Below are 18,100 nucleotides of genomic sequence, written 5' to 3'. Positions count from 1 at the left end.
AGTATATTATCAGGAAAAGTTTATTTAAAAGTGGACTAATCCTTTAATGGCAGCTGCAGTGATGCGATGACCTAACAAATTAGACGATTGGCTCTTTTACATAGAAGGCGGGACTTATTCCGCCATATTGCGCATTGCACTTTATCATGTTTATCTATAGTCTTTAATTTGGTATTGTCACTTGGGTAGTATGTACGAAATAAATTCAAATAGCATAAAACTGTTATAGCATAGAAATGTTTTAAATAAAACATACTTCCATGTACTGTAGAATCTGATTTGTCAAGTGCGACGCTGCCTGTCCTGCCCCTTTAAGAAACTCTCTGGAAGCGACCGACCGTGTGCGGCGACAGGTTCTCGCGAGATCTACCCGCGAGAGTAAACAGTCGCCATTTCTCGAAAGTAAGAAAGAGCTGAAAGTGTGGCGGACAGTTCGTTCACATCGGCAGAGAAACCAACCTCAAACAACTCTTAAATTAAAGACCGCATCTAAGCTCTCAGTTACCGGCTGTCTTCCCTCACTGGTGTACAATTATATGTGATATTCCAGCCGGAGTTTATGAGGGCGGTGAGTGAGTGAATGAGGCCTGACAGTACACATTACTATAGCCTGACTAGACTATAAACTCACTGTTGTTGACCACTCTCACAGGGGCACAGCTGCAGAACAACAGCCCTCCCCTGAAAAATGATCATTGAAAACCTCGATGCCTTGAAGACATGGCTCTCAAAGACTCTTGAACCCATGTAAGTGATTCTGCTGCTAATGTACTGTGCATTAAAATGAGCCTCGCACAATGATGCTGTAAGTTAATTATTTCTACTGAAATCTTCCTGAATGTCAGTGGGTTCAGTATTATGCCACTTCAACTATAATTGACAAATGCATTGACTCAGCAACTGTATTTTTGTATATTGTTAAGTTGTATTAATTATATGCTTGAACCAGGTTTTCTTAGTAGTTATGATTTGCTAGCAGTTGGAAGTTGTGTCTGTTATACAGAAGACTAAGATTTGCTGTAAAGATATTGTAGGTTGTCATATCAAGGACAGAACTTCCTTATGTACTCTTTATGTGCTGCTGATGAACATTTAAATGAAGTATATGTATCTCTCCCGCAGATGTGATGCTGACCCTTCTGCTCTTGCTAAATATGTGGTTGCCTTGGTGAAGAAAGACAAATCCGAGAAGGAGTTGAAAGCACTATGCATTGACCAGTTGGATGTATTCCTTCAGAAAGGTACATTCCAATATAATGTTCTGAAGACATGCAGTTCGCAAAGTGGCTTCAATTCCATGTCTCTTCCTTTTATGTTTTATATTGCTACACTGTCAGAACTGAATCACTGATGTTAACATGTGTTTGATTTTGTTTTCAGAGACACAGACATTTGTGGATAAACTTTTTGAAGCTGTGAATGCAAAGAGTTACCTACCTCAACCAGAGCAGCTAACTTCCACAAGCAGAACTGAATCTCACCAGCGCACAGAGAAAGATGAATCAAAGAGAGAAGAGGTAAAATAAAGAGACCAGATCAAAGTCATTTTAAATGGTGCTACACTACCATTCAAAAGCTTGGGGTCAGTAAGATTTGCGTTTTTATTTTTGAAAGAAATTAAGACTTTTATTCAGCGATGATGCATCAAATTAATCAAAAGTGACAGTAAAGACATTTATAATGTTACAAGTTTTCTATTTCAAGTAAATGCTTTTCTTTTGAATTTTCTATTAAACAAAGAATCCTGAATTTTTTTATCACAGTTTCCACAAAAATATTAAGCAGCACAACTGTTTTGATACATTCATAGTAAGAAGAATTTTTTCTCGTTCAATAAATCCGCATATTAGAATGATTTCTGAAGGATCATGTAACACTGAAGACTGGAGTAATGATGCTGAAAACTCTGCTTTACCGTCACAGGAATAAATTATATTTTAAAATATGTTCAAATAGAAAAGCAGTGATTTTAAATTGTAATAATACGTGGTGAGTATACAAGAATCTTACAGACCCTGAACTTTTAAACAATTTGTGAAATTTTGCCTTAAGATGTCTGTTTTCTTTTGTGTTTGATGGTTTTGATTTTTCATAAGCAGCCCAGCCGAGATGAGGATCGAGACAAGAAATTCTCCCGGAGAATAAACCACAGTCCTCCGTCTAGCTCCAGATACAGCCGAGACAGCAGGTGAGACTAACAGTAGATATCCATTGTTTTGATTTTTAACCGAAATGCCACATGCTCACACCCACATCTATTAAGCTGCCTTGTGAACTAACCGCATTGGTATTTTCTGTTCTATTTAAACAAATTTACAGGAGAATAGATGACCGCAAGAAAGATGACCGCTCCAGGAAACGAGAGTATGACCGTAACCCACCCAGAAGGGACTCGTACAGAGAACGCTACAACCGCAGAAGAGAACGCAGCCGCACTTACAGTCGGAGTCGTAGTCGCAGCTGGAGTAAGGACCGCACTCGTGACCGAGACAGAGAGAGAGATCGCGACAGAGACCGGGACCGCAGCAGATCGCGAACTCGCTCACGAAGTCGCACTAGGAGCAGAAGCAGAGGTGTGACATCACTTTACATTGGTGATATGGTTTATTGGCATTTGAATTTGTATGTGTACACTTTATATGAAATACTTTTATATGAAAGACTCGTATTAATAGAGACTGCATTGAATATATATATATATATAATTTTTTTTTTTTTTTTTTTTTTTAAAATACTATTTTAGATTTTAAGTAGTTTTAAGAAAAATATTGCAAAAAGTAAGATTTTTAAGACTCAGTGCACATACTGTAAAATAATGTGCAACCTAGTGTACTTACCAAGAAAGTACTGAATAATATAAGGTAACTACATGGGATAAGATTAGGTTTAGGGGTAGGTTAAGGACTAGTACCTAGTTTATTACCTAGTTATTGTAATTACTACAATAATAAACAATAAACAGGACTGTAAAATAAAGTGATACTGAAGTCTTTTATGCTCATCAAGGCTGGAGTTTTTAGATTAAAAATGCAGTAAAAATATTACAATTTAACATTACTGTTTTCTATATTAATGTATTTTAAAATGTAATTTATTCCTCTGATGCAAAGCTGAATTTTCAGCATCCTTACTCCAGTCTTCAGTGTCACATGATCCTTAAGAAATCATTTTTATATGCTGATTTGCTGCTCATGAAACATTTCTAATTATCATCAATGTTGAAAAGAGTTGTGCTGCTTAATATATTTGTAGAAACTTTTTCAGTATTTTTTGAGGAATATAAAGTTCAAAAGAACAGCATTTATTTGAAATAGAAATGATTTGTAACAAATTCTTTAGTGTCACTTTTGATCAATATAATGCATCCTTGCTAAATACAAGTATTCATTTAATGCTGAAAACGGACCCCTTTTAAACTGTACTGTACTTTAAAGGTGCCCTTGATTCAAAAATTGAATTTACCTTGGCATAGTTAAATAACAAGAGTTCAGTACATGGAAAAGACATACAGTGAGTCTCAAACCCCATTGTTACGTAACAGTCGGGGTGTACGCCCCAATATTTGCATAATGCCAGCCCATGATGTTCCCAACATTATAAAAGGCATTAGACAAGGGCAGCCAGTTAACGTCTGGAGCTGCACACAGCCGAATCATCAGACTAGGTAAGCAAGAACAACAGCGAAAAATGGCAGATGGAGCAATAATAACTGACATAATCCATGATAGCATGATATATTTACTGATATTTGTAAATTGTCTTTCTAAAAGTTTCGTTAGCATGTTGCTAATGTACTGTTAAATGAGGTTAAAGTTACCATCGTTTATTACTGTATTCACGGAGACAAGAGCCGTCGCTATTTTCATTTTTTAAACACTTGCAGTCTGTATAATGCATAAACACAACTTCATTCTTTATAAATCTCTCCAACAGTGTAGCAATAGCCGTTAGCCATGGAGGACAGCCTCAAATTCACTCAGAATAAAACTTTAACATCCAAATAAATACTTTACTCACATAATTCGAAGCATGCATACAGCATGCATGACGAACATCTTGTAAAGATCCATTTGAGGGTTATATTAGCTGTGTGAACTTTGTAAATGCGCTGTAATATAGTCGACAGCTGGTGTGGCAGGGAGCACGTGATTTAAGGGGGCGGCGCTGAGTGTAAATCAGTTCATTGTTAATGATGCCCCAAAATAGGCAGTTAAAAAAATTAATAAAAAAAATCTATGGGGTATTTTGAGCTGAAACTTCACAGACACATTCAGGAGACACCTTAGACTTATATTACATCTTGTGAAAGAACGTTCTTGGGCACCTTTAAAAAATTTACAGCGCTTACTTTTTGTCATGCTCTTCTTGCCTTTTCTAGAGCGAGATTCTGGAAAGTCAAAATACGACCACAGCCGGCCAGAACGTCAGGAGGGCCCAACCACCGACGGTTACACCGCCACGCCTCTCACCCCCGGGAGCTCCTCTGCTCATTTCCCAGTGCCCACCCTCAGTAGCACCATCACTGTCATTGCCCCCACCCACCATGGGAACAACACCACTGAGAGCTGGTCAGAATTCCCACAGGACCACACGCCCTTCGGCAGAGGCGGCCCACCAAGGAAACGCTGTCGTGACTATGATGGTATAGAATTTTTAACACTCTAACAGTGTTCACAGACTAGCCATCTTTCTTATGTCGGTAACATTCTGATTTGGTTGTCTCAACAGAGAAAGGCTTCTGTATGCGAGGAGACATGTGTCCTTTCGATCATGGAAGTGATCCAGTGGTGGTGGAGGATGTTAATCTTCCCAGCATACTACCTTTCCAGCCACCGCCTCTTCCTGGAGTGGATGGCCCACCTCCTCCGGGTCTGCCGCCCCCTCACTCACTCCTGACTCCACCAGTGAACCTCAGGCCACCTGTGCCCCCACCGGGCACCATGCCTCCCAGCCTACCACCTGTAGCAGGTGTGAAAAAAAAGAAAAAAGAAAAAAAAAAGAAAGAAATATATATATGTACACTTGATACCTTGATATACCTTTGTGTATAATGCATTATAAGTCATTTCAATGCATTAATTGTGCTTTTTAATGCACCTAATAATGCATTATATGGTCTCACGAATAATTGTAACCTGTTTATAATAATTTTCCATTCACTGTAGACCTTCATAAAGTATATTTCATTAAAACACATGACAAACCATTTTTAGATGCATCAAGGAATCTGCAAATATTATAATGCATTTTATCTTTGGTTAGAATCATTTATGAAAATATATAATGCTTTAACATACGTTATGAATACCTTTTATAACAACCCATTACACATAAAGGCTTTAAGTACGTTAATGGGGTCCTATTATGTTCTGTTCCTCTCACTTTTAGGTCCTCCTCCTCCTCTACCTGCCCTGCAGCCCTCTGGTATGGACGCCCCTCCAAACTCCATGACCAGCTCTGTGCCGACTATAGTCACGTCAGGGATCAGGCCTCCGATCACCCAGCCTCCACCACCCCTGTTCACTTCGGGTAAGTGCTCATAGCTGCATCACGTCTTATACAATAATACAGTAATTGCTTGACACTGAAAGTGTTTATGTAGACTATCATATCTTGAGCCTGAATACACATTCATTGACCCATATGAGGATTTATGTGATTTATGACTGGTTTTGGTGCAAGAAACCTTGATTAACCCTTGTGGTGATTTTGAGTGGCTTAATATCCTGATATCGTAATTTTTAAAAAAAAAAGTGTGTTTTTTTGTTTTGTTTTGTTTGTAACACTTACTTATAAAAGAAAAAAACAATGTGGTCAGCTGGCATGAAGACGAAGGAGATTCTAAAAACAAAACAGGCTTCATTAATAATCCAAAAACTGAATCAACACGCAGGAGAATAATGCAAACCACACAATGCGAGAACTGACTAAGACCAACTGAAACACAGAGCTTTATAAACCGTGGTAGAACAAAGGAAAGTAAACTAGACATGTGAAACTAATATATAACAGGCTAAACAAACGAGGACGTAAGTAACCAATGAAACTGAAACTGAGAAGAAATACAGGAACTAAAGGAAACAGAGCAGAATGTCAAAATAAGGGTCCATAACAGAACATAAACCTGACAATAAGCTTGTTGGTCTATTGTTATATAGCCTAACAGTGTGTTCTGATCCTCGAATCTAAGTGGACGAGAGGCTTTCTAAAACAGCTGATATTTCACTAGTATCAGCAGCACTGCTAGTCTCTATGCATTCTACGTAGACAGGCTGTCAGTCAGTGCAGGTTACATTATTACACCACTAGGTGGCGGCAAGGGACTGTCTTTGAGTGAGTCATTAAACAGTTCATTCAACAGAGCAGCAATGTGTCACCAGGTTAACGCTGATGCTCGCTCAGTCTCTCTCTCTCTCTCTTTCTTACTGTCTGTTTAGGCTTGTTTAGTGCAACTCTACGGAGCCTCTATACAAATTGCAATTGTACACAGAGTCTTAATTAAGTAAAAAAGTATTAACTTATTTACCATTCAATACACATGCATGAAGTGTAAAACAAGAAGGGCATAGCCTTATAAAAAAAGAAAAAACATGAACATCGCGGTTGCTTGCATTCCTCTGCAGTTGGCTTGTCAGTATCACATTATTACAATGTTGTGGTTTTAGTTTATTTTGCAATAATGACCGGCTGACTGTACGTTATCTCACTTACTACACAAACTACAATACCGTTCAATTGTTTGTGGTCAGTAAAACTTTTTATTTTTTGTGAAAGAAGTCTCTTCTGCTCAACAAGGATGCATTTATTTGATCAAAAATAGAGTAAAACAGTAATATTGTGAAATATTATTAGAATTTAAAAAAGCTTAATTTTCTATCTGAATATATTATTAAATTTAGTAGTTTATTAGTTTTAGTAGCTTATTTCAGTGATGCAAAGCTGAATGTTCAGCATATTTACTCTTGTCTTCAGTGTCACATGATCCTTCAGAAATTCTAATATTCTCATTTGGTTTGGTTTCTTCTTATTATAATATCAGTGTTTAAAACCTTTTGTGCTACATAATATTTTTGTGGAAACTATGATAAATTTTTTGATGAACATTTTTCAAAAAGGCATCCTTTATTTTAAATAGAAATCTTTTCTAACATTTTTTGCTGAATAAAAATTTAGTGACATCAAACGTTTGAATGGTAGTCAAAGTCCCTTTCAAGGAAGGTCTGTTCACTTGGCGGCCATATTTGCAACGCCTCCAGGCAGCTATTTTGGGCATCCATGACCAAGTTCTATCGATCTTGAGATCCTGAAATCTCAAAAACTGCTTGCTGAACTCACAATTAAATAGCATATTTCAAAACAAAACAAAATCTTACATGAACTGTCCCATAAATGTTTTTTTTTTTTTTTTTTTTTTTTTTATGTACAAAGAGTGCTAAAAAAAGCGTATTTTTCAGGCTAGACCAGCCAGTGTGCATGTGCATTCCTAAGCGCGAGTCTCCGGTTTCTATGGGAACCGGCGCTTCTAATGGCAGCTGCAGTGACGCAATGACTTTACCAATCAGCTGTTGGCTCTTTTATTTAGAAGATCCCATTCATAAGTAATAGGAGTAAACCATCTTTGCATATCTATAGTCTTTGATGGCAGTGTACATAACCAATAAATAAAGATGCTGATGATTGTTTATTTTTAAAGCTGTTATTGTTGTTGCTGTTCTGTAGACTCATTTGAGCCAGATGTATATAATCCTGAAGCCCCAAGTATGACCTCGCGGCCCATGTACAGGCACAGAGTCAACGCTCAGCGGCCCAATCTGATTGGTCTGACCATGGGTGAGGTTGATCTGCCCCACAGAGGTAACCGTGAGCACTGATCTCTCAGCTCAACCATTAATACAATAAACCTTTTGCTTATTTTTCTTCCTGTGGAATTTAAATAAACAGCTGTGTGCAAAGTTGCTATTAGATTTTCTCATCTTTTAACTTCTCTCTCTATGTGTGTAATTCTTTCAGAGAAAATGTCAAACAGCAACAGCGCTCGGATAGTTTTAGAATCTGACTCCAGGAAGAGAGGAGCAGCACTGCATGATGGAGCAATTCCTGCTAAGAAACCCTGGTTTGACAAGTACGTTTTTATTGTAAACATTATCTACTTAGACAATGGCATAAAACTAAGGCACAAATTTTTGTAGGCTTTATCTATTCAATATGTGAATATCAGTCCATGACAGGTGCATTTAAAGACCAAAAGTCAAAACCTTAAAATATGCTTAAGAAAAAGAACTATCTTTGTAAATGTTTAAGTTCAAATCTCAAGTGGCGCAGTGTACATTTGCATCACTTCAGGCTGTTTCATTGTTTTTTTTTTGTTTTTTTGTTTTTTTTTTGTTTTTTGACCTTGTGCATATATTTTGTGACACATTTCCTTTGCTCCTCAGACCAAACTTCAACAAACCCAACCACCACGGCTTTCACAGAAAAGTGCCCTACTCTTTAATAAACACCAAACTGGCCATCCGTCAGATTCCTCCTGAACTCAACAACATCAGCAAACTAAATGAGCACTTCAGCAAGTTTGGCACCATCGTCAATCTCCAGGTACTATAACTCAAATAAGCCTGTGGTTAAAAGTCAACAGTTGTGATATGTTGATGGTAAAGGCTTATAGGCATATTTCCTCTGTTTCAGGTGGCATATAATAATGACCCAGAGGGGGCACTGATCCAATTTGCCTCCCCTGAAGAAGCCAAGCGGGCCATACAGAGCACAGAGGCGGTACTCAACAACCGCTTCATCAAAGTACACTGGCACAGAGAGGACACAGTGGAACACATGCACACCACGCCACATCCGGTATGAAAACCTCCAGTAAACATACTATGACTTTGAACGGTCAGGTCAGGTATAGAAAAAAAAAAAAAAAAAAAAAAAAAAAAAAATATATATATATATATATATATATATATATATATATATGAAGAGTTTGGTTCCAAAACGCAATAACTCCATTTTGATTAATTTGAGTAAAAAGGTGTTTTCTTTACCAAGAAAGTGGCAAGATGAAAACCACTATTTTCTGTTTCAAACTTTCACATAGCATCTTTTGGTTATAAAAACATAAAAAATTCAAATCTACATTTTAATTTTAAAAAGTTTATTATAAAATTTTTATATTATTTTTTCCCCAAAATGCAATAAATCCATGACACTTTTTTTCAAAATGCAATTAATCCATCAATATAAAAGTTATTTTTCAAATTGAAAATACACAACAAAGTAAGTTGATTCATATACATGACAGAGTCTAAACTTTGCCAATATTTATCTTATATACAGGCATTTTACAAAAAATACATTCAGCCGTCGCTCCCAAAATGAATCTTGTTAATGTTATAAATTATTTGTCATTACCGATTAAAGAGTATCTGGCGCCACCGCACGGTTAAATAAACACATTTGCCGAGTACATTGGTATTAAAAACGGCTTTTAAAAAAGCCTTCAATGTTTACAGTGAGTGGTATGGAGCGCTGTGATCGGTTGAGCGGATATATCGCGTTCTGCAGAGAAGGGAGACTGACGTTTGTCGCGTTTTGGAAAGAAAGGGAGAAAACATGACAGAATAACACGACGGATATCGCATTTTGCGCAAAATTAATAAATTACTTTTCAATACCGACCAGATACAATACTGATTTTGGTGGAAACTCAATTTTTTGAAAATGGCGTTTATCGCGTTTTGGAACCAAACTCTTCTCATATATATATATATATATATATATATATATATATATATATATATATATATATATATATATATATATATATATATATATATATATATGGTCTGCCCTCGACTAAATATTTTTCTGGTCGACTAGTAGTCGTTTATTTTAACCATCTGTAATGAGTGTCGTTTATAAATCTTTAAAGAGAAACGTCTTCCTGGATCTTCCTGTGGTTTTCTGCCAAAATAACAGCTAGATGATTTAATGTTTTAACATAATAAGGAAATGGAAATAAAGACATCATAAATGTTAGTAATGTAACTTTACTGTTGTACTGTAATATAAAAAATATATTACACTCAGCAGTGATGCGTTTATATAGCCGATTATTCCAGCTGTAAAGTCTAATTATAGAAGCCATGTTTGTTGTTTGTAGAGCGTCCAGTCTGCCCAGGAGCCTGCAGTTACCACACTGAAACAGTCAGTGAAAGACCGGCTCGGACCCCTGCCCACAGCCCACCATGAACCCTCACAGGACCCCAGTTTCACTCCACAGGTGAATGTGTTTCTGATCATGTGAATTAGTCAAGCTGTAATGTTATTGGATTAGCTTTGTCTTCCATGTTGTCTCAGATCTCAGCATGTCTGTGTTTCTGTTCTCTACAGAACACAACCAAGGCTTCAGTGAAGGAGCGTCTGGGCTTCTCTAAACCAGCGGGCCTTGGAGGAAAGGTTTGTTTTCTAGTTTTGCATAGCCAGTCCTTGTATAGATATCATAAAGTATGTTGTGACTATGTTGACTTAATATTGTGAACCACTGTCTTCTTTTGAGACTCTTCTAATCATGTAAAAATAAAGTAAAGCATATTTGTAAAATATTTAATTTCTTTACAGGTCTTTTCCACATCTACTGGCCTGACTAAGACTGTTTATAACCCAGCTGCACTGAAAGCTGGCCAGAAGGGGGTGCCATTTGGGACAAGTGTCAGCACAGAGGATGCCCTGAAAAGGAAACAGGTTTGTGTAATTCTGCTGGAGAAGGCAACTTGCTAGTAGCATTTTTATGCTTGTTTTGGCAGTGTTTGTGAACTCTGGTTGTGCTGATCTCCACCAGGAGGCGCTGAAGCTTCAGCAGGATGTTAGGAAAAAGAAACAGGAGATTTTGGAGAAGCACATTCAGACTCAGAAGGTGCGTCATTAATTGTTGTCCTTGTGTCTTGTTTTGCATATGTTATATTAATTAGAAAAGAAAAATATTTGGTTGCTGTCACTGCTCTGCTTTTATGATTTTAATGAAGGTAAAAGGTACTCTAACGTTCAAAAGTAATTAATACTTTTATTCAGCATGGACACATTAAATTGATCAAAATTCACAGTAAAGACATTGCTACATAATATTACAAAATATTTCTATTTCATATAGATGCTATTCATTTTAACTTTTTATTAATAAAAAAAAATCATAGTTCCACTAAAATATGAAGCAGCACAACTGTTATGTATTAGAATGATTTCTGAAGGATCATGTGATACTGAAGACTGGGGTAGTGATGCTGAATTCAGCATTGCCATCACAGGAATAAATTAATTTGACTTATATTCAAATAGAAAAGTTAACGTTAACCCTAATGGCAATATTTCACAATATTACTGTTTTATTGTGTTGTTGATCAAATCAATGCAACCTTGTTGAGCATAAGAGACCAAAACATTTATAAAATCATACCAACCCCCAACCTTTGAACGAGTGTACATATTGCACAAAACTAATAATACATTGATTTATTTCAAGCACTATTGTAATTTGTAAGTGTTTAAAGGTGCCCTAGAATTAAAAATTGAATTTATATTGGCATAGTTAAATAACAAGAGTTCAGTACATGGAAATGACATACAGTGAGTCTCAAACACCATTGTTTCCTCCTTCTTATATAAATCTCATTTGTTTAAAAGACCTCCGAAGAACAGGCGAATCTCAACATAACACCGACTGTTACGTAACAGTCGGGGTGTACGCCCCCAATATTTGCATATGCCAGCCCATGTTCCCAACATTATGAAAGACATTAGACAAGGGCAGCCAGTATTAACGTCTGGATGTGCTCCGCTGAATCATCAGACTAGGTTAGCAAGCAAGAACAATAGTGAAAAATGGCAGATGGAGTGATAATAACTGACATGATCCATGATATCATGATATTTTTAGTGATATTTGTAAATTGTCTTACTAAATGTTTCGTTAGCATGTTGCTAATGTACTGTTAAATGTGGTTAAAGTTACCATCGTTTATTACTGTATTCATGGAGACGAGCCGTCGCTATTTTCATTTTTAAACACTTGCAGTCTGTATAATTCATAAACACAACTTCATTCTTTATAAATCTCTCCAACAGTGTAGCATTAGCTGTTAGCCACGGAGCACAGCCTCAAACTCATTCAGAATCAAATGTAAACATCCAAATAAATACTATACTCGCATGATCCGACACATGCATGCAGTATGCATGACGAACACTTTGTAAAGATTCATTTTGAGGGTTATATTAGCTGTGTGAACTTTGTTTATGCACTGTTTAAGGCAAGCGCGAGCTTGTGGGCGGGAGCATGAGCATTTAAAGGGGGCGCAGCATAAATCGGCTCATATTTAATTATGCCCCAAATAGGCAGTTAAAAAAAATTAATTAAAAAAAATCTATGGGGTATTTTGAGCTGAAACTTCAGACACATTCAGGGGACACCTTAGACTTATATTACATCTTGTAAAAAACGTTCGATGGCACCTTTAAGAACTAAAAAAAAAAGCTGCAAAAAGTCAAATAAAAAATAGCTTTTTAATTGTCTCTAGCAACTTAGCAAGGGCTAAAAACGAGTACTTGGAAGTCAGTCTTGTGAGGATGTGTAAAGTGATCTGCACTATTTGAAAAGCTCATAAATCAAAGTTTTGCTTGACATCTGATATCAGCAAACTTCTGTGAGGGTTTGATTTATGGATTTGGCTGAGGTTTGGCATTAATAACATTGTATATAAGCAACTGCATCTGTGAAATGACTGAAACTTGTGTGTCCCATTCAGCTTCTGATATCTAAGCTGGAAAAGAACAAGTCCATGAAGGCAGAGGATAAAGCTCTGATCATGCAGACCCTCACCACCCTCACCAACAGCATCACCAAACTCCAGGAGGAGATAAAAGGACTGTCCGGTGCAAATGCTCTGAGGACCACACTCAAGAGCAAAGCCCAGGTACACACACACTAACAAAGCACCATAATCAAGACATGAATCTTCCTGCATACGTATATCCTGATGAATCTCCGTTTGCAGGCTCAGAAGGAGCTCCTGGACACAGAGTTGGACCTTTATAAGAAAATGCAGGCAGGCGAGGACACTGCCGAACTCAAGATCAAATACACTCAACTGCAGTTAGAGGTATTTCACAAGAAGACAAAAACTCCTTCCTTCACCTCATTTTTATGTTTCTTTCTCGTATTTATAGCTAAAATGTATATCTCTGTATATTTAGACAATATTATCAATATCTGCAGTTTAGACAATATTAATTGTATATCTTGATATTTTTGCATTTGCTCACCAAGCATTTAAAAAGATAATACTTTTTTGCTCCCCATGAACAAGACTGGATAGAGGAGCTATTGTTGCATAGTACATACATTTCTTTACTGCAAAATCAACATGGCAAAATTCTAGACTTAGTGACCATTTACTGTTTTTTTTTTTTTCACTAAATGAAGACAAAAGGAAAATGTAAAGTCATATTTACTTGAAAGTACCACCATACCAGTATAGAAATATGAAAAATATGTTAAAACTGTAATCTTTCTACAAAAAGTTGTTGTGGTTGCAACAACAAAGCAAATTCTTTAATGAACAAAGGAACACATAAAGAGCCGAGAAGCACATTGCATGTTACATAGCACAAGTAGCAGATCTATTAGATTGCAAGACTTAATTCACATATCAGTTTTGACATGCAATATCTGGGGGTTTTGTTATTAATTTTTTTTTTTTTTGTCTTGTTATCACTGGAAAACATTGCATTTTCAGATGCAATCTTGCATTTATGTATGCATGTTAATCCATAGACTTTGCAGTGTGTAGCTTGTAGCATGAGAGAGAACTTTTTATTCAAATTGTGAATTGGTTGTAAAAATGTTAGCAAAGAATGCTCCCTGGTTGTGGTTTATTTCTAATACTCCTTCTCAGACCTTCCACCGGGTGGCACTATAGTGCTACTTAAACTCTTACAAGCTTGTATTAGATCTTATCTTTGTGTTCAGGCTGCCAAAAGAGGGCTTTTGACCCCAGGACGTGGGAGGGGGGCCCACTCCAGGGGTCGGGGGGCCATGAGGAGCCGTGGACGAGGGATTCGAGGGCGCGGGAGAGGAGTTCCAACTCACTCTGTGGTGGATCATCGACCCAGAGCTTTGGAGATCAGTGGTTTCACTGAGGCAGATCGAGTCGACCTGTTGCCGCACTTTGCAGTGAGTAACTTTAAAGGGCGCATTGCATCACACTGCTTATGAGAAATGTCTTTGACTCATAACCTGTTTTGCACTTACCTCCAGAAATATGGGGAGATTGAAGATTGCCAGATGGAGGATTCTAGTCTTAGTGCCATCATTACGTACAAAAGCCGCGCAGAGGCTGAGCAGGTACTAAAATATCACAGAAACTCAGGCACTCATCATATATGTCTGTGATTGGCTACAGTGAGCAACGCTTCAAAAACATGTTGTAAATGGACATCTTTGATGCTCTTCACTGAGTGCATGCATAGATACACACGGGAGCGTTTGAAACCAGGCGTCTATCAGTGGACCAGACACCTTCTTTCAAACTCCCTCTTTCAAAACGCTTTCAAACACTCCCGTGCGTTGATCATTGTAGCCAATCACAGACATATCTGTTGAGCATGTGAACACAATGGCCGATCAGAGGTGTTTACGAATCCACTCAACAGTGCTCAAAGCGTCACATTTTTTTTAAATTTCGGTACAGACTTGTTACTGAAGTCTATACTTTTGGCAACACTACTCTAATCTTCAACTCTGTTTCTCAGGCGGCCATCCATGGTATTCGGTTAAATAATCAGGAGCTGCGTTTGGCCTGGCACAAGCCCACGACTTCCCTCAGCACAACAGACCTGGATGAGGCTGAACCTGAGGATGAGGAGGTACGCCCTTCATCACTGTTCACTTGAAGTGTATTTGGTTAGTTTTTTTTGTAGCTATATGTGTTTCTTTTATTAGGTATGAAAATAATTTAACTGTATATATTACAACATATTCAGTTTTGCAGGAAATGATATACACTACTGTTCAAATGGTTTGGGTCAGTAAGAATTTTTTTGAAGTGCCTTAATAGTTGTATTAATCAAGGATGCATTTAATTGCGCAAAAGTGGCAGTTAAGACATTTACAATGTCACTAAAATTTCAAATAAATAGCATGTATCAGTTTCTACAAAAGTATGAAGCAGCACAGCTGTTTTCAGCATTGATAATAATAAATGTTTGAGCAGCAAATCAGCATTTTAGAATAATTTTCTTTTTTTTTTCACTAAAAAATGCAATTTTGGTGAGCAAAATTTACTAAATTGATAAAAAAAAAGAGATAAAATCTTACTGACCCTAAACTTTTGAGTTCTTCATCTTAATTTTTTTGTTCTTTGGAAATTATTGGACACAAACCAAAAAAATCTGATTATTTATAACAAATGCAGTCATCAGTGCATGTACAGCTTTATGTAACGCTGAATTTAAAAGCAAAAGAAGTTAGATCAGCTAACTACCGTTATAAAACAGTTCTTACTCTAAATTCTAATTGGATGAGCCACATTTACAACTGTTACATAGGGCATGTTTACACCTGGTCACTTCATGCGTTCATACTGATCTGATAGCTATCTGATTTGTTAAAACGGTTCCACAAACAAGTATAAATCCGATCTTCAGTTCCGCGCTAAATGCAAATTTTAGTTCACGTCAACAAAAGCAACAAATATGAGCTGCATTTTATTTATCATCAGCAAATTTCAAGATCAAAGACCGCAATAGGAGAGAGAGCGGCATCAGCACTGGTAAGATAATTTAGTCTCACTACTTTTAATGAAAACGGCTGTGTGTTGAGCTTCAGGATGTGACGCTGAACTTTCAGTTTCATTTGCGGCAGTTTGTGCGTTGGCTTGGTGAAGAGAGACTCAGCTGCTCAACTGTGGCGATGCATGCTGCAGTAGCTCTGTCATATCTGGCTATAGCATGTCATATAGCCTATAACACACGTTTATTTTTTAACCTTTCGGGAGGAGTAAAATTGGCATGTGGTTTCAACAACCAGATGCATTTACATTTGTCCAGTTTCATCTGGAATGCATCCCAAACCACCTCCTGAAGTGGTTTGAATGAACGTATTTAAATCTCGAAAGCATTTCGGAGGTCATTTACACCTGGTCTTTTCACGATCGGATAGCTATCCGATCAGAGAAAGCGCATGAAGTGACCAGGTGTAAACAGGCCTATAATAGCCAATACATACAAACCTGTGACCACATGACATTAGAATTCTTTTCAATTATGGAAAGTTGTGATGTTTCTTAGCAACTGTAAACATCTTTGTATTACCTACAACCTCCTTGTTCCGTCGTTGTTTTTATGTGTAAATAACAGTCCTGATTACATATGGATCACATATAGAGTGAATGTACTATGGTGTAAGCACAAAAAAATTGTACAATCACATTAGACCAGCAATTTGTGACTGACCACCTGGAAAAATTCACCACTGAGCATGCATTTGGTTCTGAGTGTCTGTTTTCTGATTGGTTACAGTTTCCAGAGGATTCGCTCGTGGACGATTCCCTGCTGCAGGACGATGACGAAGAGGAAGACGATAATGAGTCGCGCTCATGGCGCAGATGAAGATGAAGTCTTCTGTCCAGTCCTGCTGCACTGCACCACTCTTTTGAGTTCTGTGTTTTTGAAATGGTTGTTTTTAAAAATTTAATTTACATTTCATTGGCTTTTTTATTTTACTTATTAAACCTGAGCAGCACATAGAGATCGTCTGTCAAAAGGCTGTGAATTTGAATAACTGAGTTGTGAAATTGCATATATAATTTTTCTCAAGCTCATCGATTGTTTTGTATCGTGTCGAAACATTGACTAACTTTTGGTTTTATTTTTGCTTTTTTATGGTCAATATGTTGACCCAGATTTCTTTTGAACAGTTCTGAAGATGTTACAGTTTGAAACTAATATGGAGAATGTTTCAATTTCAAAGACAACTGTAGAGCATTTTTGAAGCATTGGTATAAAACATGTTGTACGCTTTCCTTAGTATAATCAGCCTGATGAGGATGTAGCTTTTGTGTACATATTTTATGTATGAATTTTAATGGTTTGTATGAATTCTTTGCTTCTGAATTCATCACCTGGGTTTAATTTTGAAATGTGAAAAAATAAAGAACTGAAATGGTCTAGAAAAAATATCAGCTGTTAAAAAAAAAAAAAAAATATTGAGAGCTCTGCTGCAAAAGCAGTAAAGCAAAAAAAAAAAAAAAAAAAAAAAAAATCTGAACAGCTAAATAAAGACCATTTCAACCCCCCACCCCCCAATCCTCACAAAAAGAGCAAATTTCCTAAATTCAGCATGCACCACAGTACCAGCAGGTATGTAGAATTAACAGCATAAAATGAGGTAAGCAAAATGTTTTTATATATTATACATTTTAAAAATATATATTTATATTTTTCTTAACTGTAACTATTGTGCATTTCTACCCATTAGGTCACGTGTGATGATGCAATAGCAATAAAATTATTACGGATGAAGGTTGAACTACATCGGATCACCAAACATAAATCGGTATGGACTTCATTACATTCTCTATGTCCTCTCTCTAGTTTTTGGACATTTCATTGTCAACTTATGATAAAATTGCCCACCTATTTTCCCCCAGGGACACTAAAACCTGTTTTTACAATATTTGTTGACCCTTGACGCCATCGCACCATCTTGGTTACTTGTAACCGGCCCCCCCTACAACCTCCGAGCATCACATTTGCATAGTGGAGAACGAATTACCCAATCAGAGCTGTGGCAGTCGGTGATGTGGCTCTCCCACCTAGGTGCCTGTCATGGAAACTCGGCTAATTGTGAAGAATTCGATTTGCTCTTGGAGTGTGCCACGAAGCTCAGCTTTACCCCTACCAAATAAACCTCGGCCGGCCCAGCAAGGGGGCCCTTAAGTGGACGCGATCCCCCTCCTACATGGCCTCATGCTGCAATCCTCTCCCGATACCCCCCTCCGTCCGTGGCTGGGACCTGATCTCTCACCATCGCACAGGCCTAAAGTGAGTG

The 18,100-nt window shown here is 37.3% G+C and overlaps 1 protein-coding gene across 5 annotated transcripts; it reads left to right on the top strand.

Annotated features, from left to right (window-relative positions):
* Positions 1–338: 338 nt before the first annotated feature.
* rbm26 (RNA binding motif protein 26) lies at positions 339–17,355 on the top strand. 5 transcript variants are annotated; one of them, XM_048200274.1, is made up of 24 exons: positions 339–568; positions 653–747; positions 1,123–1,241; positions 1,381–1,517; positions 2,097–2,188; positions 2,320–2,573; positions 4,379–4,642; positions 4,729–4,968; positions 5,389–5,529; positions 7,720–7,854; positions 8,011–8,122; positions 8,436–8,595; positions 8,686–8,850; positions 10,160–10,279; positions 10,390–10,455; positions 10,618–10,740; positions 10,838–10,912; positions 12,798–12,965; positions 13,047–13,151; positions 14,021–14,224; positions 14,309–14,395; positions 14,803–14,916; positions 15,771–15,821; positions 16,570–17,355. In XM_048200274.1, exons 2-24 carry the CDS (start codon positions 689–691, stop codon positions 16,657–16,659), a joined length of 3,081 nt encoding a protein of 1,026 aa, XP_048056231.1. In that variant the 5' UTR covers positions 339–568; positions 653–688; the 3' UTR covers positions 16,660–17,355. The 5 variants fall into 5 exon arrangements, with proteins under 5 accessions (XP_048056231.1, XP_048056232.1, XP_048056234.1 ...); XM_048200275.1 differs by having other exon boundaries at positions 340–568; positions 2,100–2,188; XM_048200277.1 differs by lacking the exon at positions 15,771–15,821 and having other exon boundaries at positions 340–568; positions 14,803–14,953.
* Positions 17,356–18,100: the final 745 nt, after the last annotated feature.

This window comes from Megalobrama amblycephala, linkage group LG8 (genome assembly GCF_018812025.1).
Source record: "Megalobrama amblycephala isolate DHTTF-2021 linkage group LG8, ASM1881202v1, whole genome shotgun sequence".
Lineage (NCBI taxonomy): Eukaryota > Metazoa > Chordata > Actinopteri > Cypriniformes > Xenocyprididae > Megalobrama > Megalobrama amblycephala.
Note: the sequence above shows the minus strand (reverse complement) of the source record. Positions and strands in the feature narration are given on the sequence as shown.

Excerpts from the sequence above, each read along its gene's own strand:
- rbm26 (XM_048200274.1), top strand. The coding sequence starts at position 689 with ATGATCATTGAAAACCTCGATGCCTTGAAGACATGGCTCTCAAAGACT. Across the intron at positions 8,123-8,435 it reads AAGAAACCCTGGTTTGACAA|ACCAAACTTCAACAAACCCA; the intron begins GTACGTTTTTAT and ends TTTGCTCCTCAG. Across the intron at positions 14,225-14,308 it reads ACCTGTTGCCGCACTTTGCA|AAATATGGGGAGATTGAAGA; the intron begins GTGAGTAACTTT and ends ACTTACCTCCAG.